Here is a 6,000-nt window from a genome sequence, read left to right as displayed (position 1 = left end):
AGAACAAATCTTATACACTCTAAAATGTTGTTTTTGGTCACCATGCATATGCTCTTCTGTAAGTCCACTTTTCAACAGTAGACAACATAGTTTTGTATTTTTGTTAATTACACCAGTTCTCTTTAAGATTCGTTGGGGAAATCACAAAAGAGGTAGAGGAAATGATGGAAAAAATCAAAGCAGCTTTTTATTTTCTATGTACAATTCCACAACACTGTATCCTACATTTCCCATAATGCAGCTCAATAACATCTTCTGTCACACTCTCCCTGTCTCATGTTTGTCACACATCTGAAACCAAATCTGAGATAATACTTCTACCAAGACGCTCCATTTGACCTCAGAAAACAATCAACATGTGTTTGGACAGGCTCAGTAGGCCTGATGTGTAAAATTGGTGGAGTGACCCTTTAATATATTTCTGGTGTTTTACCATATTGTACTTAAGAGCTTAAGTTGTGTCTGCGTTTAAATTAATATGCAAGCATCACTGTTTTCGTTGTTTTGGCTTTAGCATAACATACAGCTTTCTTTATCTCCCATTCACTGAGAGAAACTGAAACGCTGGCTCTAATGAAATGTATTATGTCAACAAATATCACATAACTGTGTTAAGTTATCTATAATATTACGTTTAAATATTAGGTTCAACTTAATATTATTGCGTTTACCCAGTAATGTGAAATCTGTTGACATAATGCATTTAATTAAAGTCAACGTTTCCGTTTTTTCAGTGCTCAAATGAACTACACATAGTTACACCAGCAATCACATATAAGCAATACATTATTTAGAAACGGAGAAATGTGTTGCTATTTTTTGGCTTACACCTTCTTCTGCGGACCACTCGAGATTTTGCACAGACATTGTCAACATGTCCCGTCTGTGTCAGGACTCGGAGTACGTGGTGGCGGTGAGGAACTACATCACGGAGGACAGGACTCTGCTCAGCTTCCACAAAGGAGACATCATCAGAGTGCAGCACATGGACGGGCTGGAGGCCGGTGAGAGGAACACTGACACATTGTTGTGTTTGTAGATCTGTCTCTGCTTCTGTGAGCCGTGTTCAGTATGTCTCTCTGTGCTTCACGCCATGTCTGTCTCGTGTGTGTGTGTGTTCAGGAAAACATTACGGCTGCATAGTGCGGAAGAAGGTCGTGCTTCTGGAGGAGCTAAAGAGAGACACTCCTGAGTTTGGTGGGTTTGGCAGCCTGGTGTTGTGTGTCTGCTTGCTGTTTGCTTTAGGTTTGGTTTTTAGTAGATCCTTAAAGGTGCAATGTGTAATGCACGTTACATTCACAAGTTATACAAACATAGATAAAAAAGGGAATTACTTACTTACAGCATGGCAAGAATAATAGGCCAAATTTGATAAAACTATATTTTAATCATGTAGTGCTTGCCTTTAATTAACTTTAGCAATCTGCGTGTTTACTGTACTTCTTAATGGGGGGTTATACAGGGAATGTTTACTGAACTAAATTCAAATGAGCAGGAACAAGAAAATATCTGCAGTCCTGGGTCAAACATGCATAACATTAGCAACACAAAGTTTACTAATCGTGTCGGCAGTCAAAGCCCGGGATAAGCCTTGGGTTAGCACTGGCTGAATTTGAGTTGCTACAGCCTCTCACTGGAGAAGGTTTTCTGGAGTTACCTCAAGCCGTCCTTCTGGAAAGGTTTTCTCCTTGCTGCGGGAAGATGAAACTGAACTTTAAAAAGTGTTCTTGTTCCTGCCACTGAGGGCAACAGCCACTCACTGTCAGTTAGCATGCTGTTTAAAGTTGATGCACAATACTTTTTCATAGTTTAAATGCTCTAATCTAATGATCTAAAATTCTGGCTTTATCTTACACATTGCATTGTTAACTTCTGTGATCTTTATTATGTAGATTTCATTGTGGATTGAGGATTTGCTACCATCATTTAGGCTAAAAAAATTGAGATTATTTTGGGGGTTTTGTCCAGTTGGTTGGACACAACAGAACATCTGAAGAATACAATTAATTAACTTGGGTTGTAACTGTGTTTTGGATGTGACAGATTATTAATTTACTTTAATTTACTTTACTTATAAACCTCTCTGAATATGGCGTGTGTGTGTGTGTGTGTGTGTGTGTGTGTGTGTGTGTGTGTGTGTGTGTGTGTGTGTGTGTGTGTGTGTGTGTGTGTGTGTGTGTGTGTGTGTGTGTGTGTGTGTGTGTGTGTGTGTGTGTGTGTGTATGTGTGTGTGTGTGTATGTGTGTGTGTGTGTGTGTGTGTAATACAGGCTGGCGGTTCGGTGCTGTGTACGGAAAGTCTGGAGTGTTTCCCAGCGACTACGTCCGTCCTGTAGCGGCTCCGGACTTCCTGGTTCTCCCCGCTGAGCGCGTCGAGCCTCGGGACCGACAGGGGCGGGTCGCAGCGTCTGCTGCTATCGCCGTGGCGATGGGCTCAGCGGTGGCTGCCCATGAGCTCGACCTCTCCACTGAGGTGCAGACCAGGAAGTTGTTTTACTCACATTACAGGAATATTCTTCTAAATCATGCCACACCAACAAAATATGGGTGTGATAACAGTGTAAGGTAGAGAATACCAATTGATTAATTTAACATAACGTATAACATTTAACGTGATTGCCCATTTAAGAGTTAATAAGTATGAATTACTGGTTTGGAGTGGGAATAAGTCTCAGATTTCAGCATGAACAAAACCCCTATTTAGTATATTGATTGCGATGCCAGCTGATGTTTGGACAGTATATGTTGAAATGCTTTGTTAAGCAGAAATGGAGATATTTTCTATATAATGACATGTTTAGTGTTCCTTTAAACGCTATTGCTTAGCTTCATATGTGTGTGTGTGTGTGTGTGTGTGTGTGTGTGTGTGTGTGTGTGTGTGTGTGTGTGTGTGTGTGTGTGTGTGTGTGTGTGTGTGTGTGTGTGTGTGTGTGTGTGTGTGTGTGTGTGTGTGTGTGTGTGTGTGTGTGTGTGTGTGTGTGTGTGTGTGTGTGTGTGTGTGTGTGTGTGTGCATCAGGTAGTAAATGAGATGTATGGGGACGGTCTGAGCGCGGAGCTGGACGATCTGCCTCTGCACGGCGGCCAGTACCAGATGGCTGAGTTTGCCAAGAAGTACTTCAGAGAGGCGCAGAGGAACAAGAGGTCAGACACAAACTGTAGCGGCTGTTTTTTCTCAAAACAAAAACTCAAAATGAAACTGCCGCCGAGGCACCGGGTATCTTACACAGTTATAAAGTCCATTTTCCTGTCAAGAATTTCAGTTTTTCAGTTTATTTTCTTACACAATACAAAGAACAATGGCTTCTACCTCGTCTCCTGCCTTGGTAATAAAAGATTATTTGTTTTCCATCAGCCAATCCATCTTCCAGCTGTCTAACAATAAATACCCACATTACCCAGTGCCTGATGCTGTTAAATAACTAGATGTTAACTACTCAAATTAATGAAATAATGGGACTGGATTAAGATGTGATTAATGACCTTTTAACCGACATGAAAACACATACAGTTCATAACTCCTGACTATATTTTGCCCACAGTGAACAGAAAGCCAAAAAGGGGAAGGAGGGCAGGGATCCTCATGACATGGTCAAATTCTCCAAGGTAAAGCAGCTGAGTTTGCTTCAAAGCACAATCATTCAAAAATATGATTGTCTTCTCTCATATTCTATATTTTCAACAATATTGTGTTGTTTTGTTCCTTGCTTTGTGTTTGTCTCTGCAGTCTCCAATCCAGGAGTCTCTGATTGACTTCTCTGACAGTGGGATGAACAGAGTGGCTGTGGACATCTTCATAGGTGAGAGGACACATAAATTATGTATATAGGAAGTAGATATTAATAGGTTGCTGTCATAGAGGAAAATGAAAGGTCTTCAGATCCAATTGAAACGGACAGAGGGACAAGAACAGATAAATACAACATTACTTCTGTTTCCTAAAATATTTAATTTCCATTTTGATTGTTTTCCAGCTATAATGAAGTTCATGGGAGACTTGCCCCTGAAGGGTCAGACTGAACAGGACCTGGTCACCTCCGTACTGAAGGTACACACACCAAAACACACACACAAACACACACACTAACACACACTCTGACGTTGAATGGCTTAGAAAATATGAATGAAATAAATACTAACATGTGATGGGTTTAAGTGAAATTAAAGATCAACATAATTGTCTTCATGAATGTGCTCATATATCCAGTTAAGTGCTGACCATGGCCTGATAAAGGATGAGTCTTACTGCCAGGTGCTGAAGCAAGTGACCGCCAACACCAGCTCTAAACCGTAAGACTTTTTCTTCATTTTACATCACGTGCGGCCTGATGGTTTTGATCACAGTAGTTCTTCAACTTGTAGTGGTGCGTATATGTTGTGCAGGGACAGTTGTCAGAGAGGATGGCGGCTGCTGTACATCCTGACAGCTTTCTATCGCTGCTCTGACGTCATGAAGCCGTTTATGTTGAAGTTCCTTCAGGACGCCTGTGAGAGCCCCGGGATGCAGTATCAAGGTAGATCATCCACTAATACATAAAAAAAAAAAAATCATAAATCCATCACTACCGTTGTGAAAGTATATCCTTGGTTATCCATCAATCTGTTACCTTTTTTTGACCCAGGCATTGCCAAGGCATGTGAGCAGAATCTGAGGAGGACCTTTCAATATGGCGGACGTATACAGTATCCCAACAGCATGGAACTCAAAGCTATGCTGGTTAGTCTCTAACTCAGCTATGCAGTCTTCTTACTGTACTTCATTTATATGTGGCTTGAAACAAGTTAAAAGGGTAGCAAACTCAAGTGTTGTTCTCCTCTCTGATTGGTTGTTTGTGTGCAGGCTGGGCGGAGCTCCAAGAGACAGCTGTTCCTGCTGCCGGGCGGGATAGAAAGACACGTGAAAATCAAGACGTGTTCTGTGAGTGGCATACACACACAGACACACACACACACACACACACACACACACACACACACACACACACACACACACACACACACACACACACACACACACACACACACACACACATGGGGACCTCCAATTTGTCCCCATAAGGGAAGCGAATCCCCACACGTGACTGTGTAAACAGATGTAGGTCCCCACAAGTATAGTAATGATCGGCCACACACACACACACACACACACACACACACACACACACACACACACACACACGCACGCACACACACACACACACACACACACACACACACACATACACACACACACACACACACACACACATACACACACACGTTTTTTGATATTGCATTTCACCAATTGTGAAGAAAAGTACTATGCTACTATATAACCTTTTTGGGCCTGACAGTAACATAACAAAAACCAAGATGCTGAATTTTTTGCGTCAACATGACAACGGACTCGCATAACTGAATTATTTTGTGACTTCAGGTTGCTTTGGATGTCATCGAGGAGCTTTGCTATGAGATGGGACTGCACAGGGTGGAGGCTCTGGATGAATACGCCATCTTTTTGGTCACACACAAAGGTAACAATGTTCTGAATGCAATAATGAAGGACTCCAATGCAAACCATCGCTATGTAAAGGAGTGCACTGTAGACAAAGGGATAATAACTTGTGTCTGTAGGTCAGAATGTGCGCCCCCTGAACAAGCGTGAGTACATCCTGGACATCGCCACAGAGGCCGAACCGGTGGACGCCAGCTACAGTCTGTGGTTCAGGAGAGTCATATGGAGCATGGCTCTCAAACTGGACAACGAACTCTACGTCACCATGCACTATAACCAGGTAGAGGTCCACTGTATGAGAGGTTACAGGGTTTTGTACGAGGGTGTATTCGGGTTACATTAACAAAAACACATTTTGATATTTACTGAGATTATATTTTTAAGTTTAAGAGAAAAAGCAATACACAGCAAGTATGTATGGGACATGGTGGATCAAACCTTTCAAAGGGAAGCAAAAAGGTATATCTCCTTTAAAGATGAGCCCTTATTCCTGCATTTCATCTACTTAC

General features: G+C 41.9%; 1 protein-coding gene across 5 annotated transcripts in view; it reads left to right on the top strand.

Annotated features, from left to right (window-relative positions):
- myo15aa (myosin XVAa) overlaps window positions 1-6,000 on the top strand; it is a 60,461-nt gene that overhangs the window by 49,977 nt on the left and 4,484 nt on the right. For 4 of the 5 annotated variants that reach the window (XM_079644496.1, XM_079644493.1, XM_079644495.1 and 1 more), the window contains 13 exons: window positions 893-1,004; window positions 1,123-1,197; window positions 2,270-2,472; window positions 3,017-3,141; window positions 3,540-3,603; window positions 3,725-3,797; window positions 3,972-4,045; window positions 4,205-4,287; window positions 4,381-4,511; window positions 4,620-4,714; window positions 4,838-4,915; window positions 5,414-5,510; window positions 5,611-5,771. In XM_079644496.1, coding sequence (XP_079500622.1) covers window positions 893-1,004; window positions 1,123-1,197; window positions 2,270-2,472; window positions 3,017-3,141; window positions 3,540-3,603; window positions 3,725-3,797; window positions 3,972-4,045; window positions 4,205-4,287; window positions 4,381-4,511; window positions 4,620-4,714; window positions 4,838-4,915; window positions 5,414-5,510; window positions 5,611-5,771 — 1,371 coding nt within the window. The remainder of the gene's footprint in view (window positions 1-892; window positions 1,005-1,122; window positions 1,198-2,269; window positions 2,473-3,016; window positions 3,142-3,539; window positions 3,604-3,724; window positions 3,798-3,971; window positions 4,046-4,204; window positions 4,288-4,380; window positions 4,512-4,619; window positions 4,715-4,837; window positions 4,916-5,413; window positions 5,511-5,610; window positions 5,772-6,000) is intronic. The other variant, XM_079644494.1, reaches the window with a different exon arrangement.

This window comes from Notothenia rossii, assembly GCF_949606895.1.
Source record: "Notothenia rossii genome assembly, chromosome: 8".
NCBI classification, from domain to species: domain Eukaryota; kingdom Metazoa; phylum Chordata; class Actinopteri; order Perciformes; family Nototheniidae; genus Notothenia; species Notothenia rossii.
The sequence above is the reverse complement of the archived record's forward strand: the minus strand, read 5'-3'. Positions and strand labels throughout refer to the sequence as shown.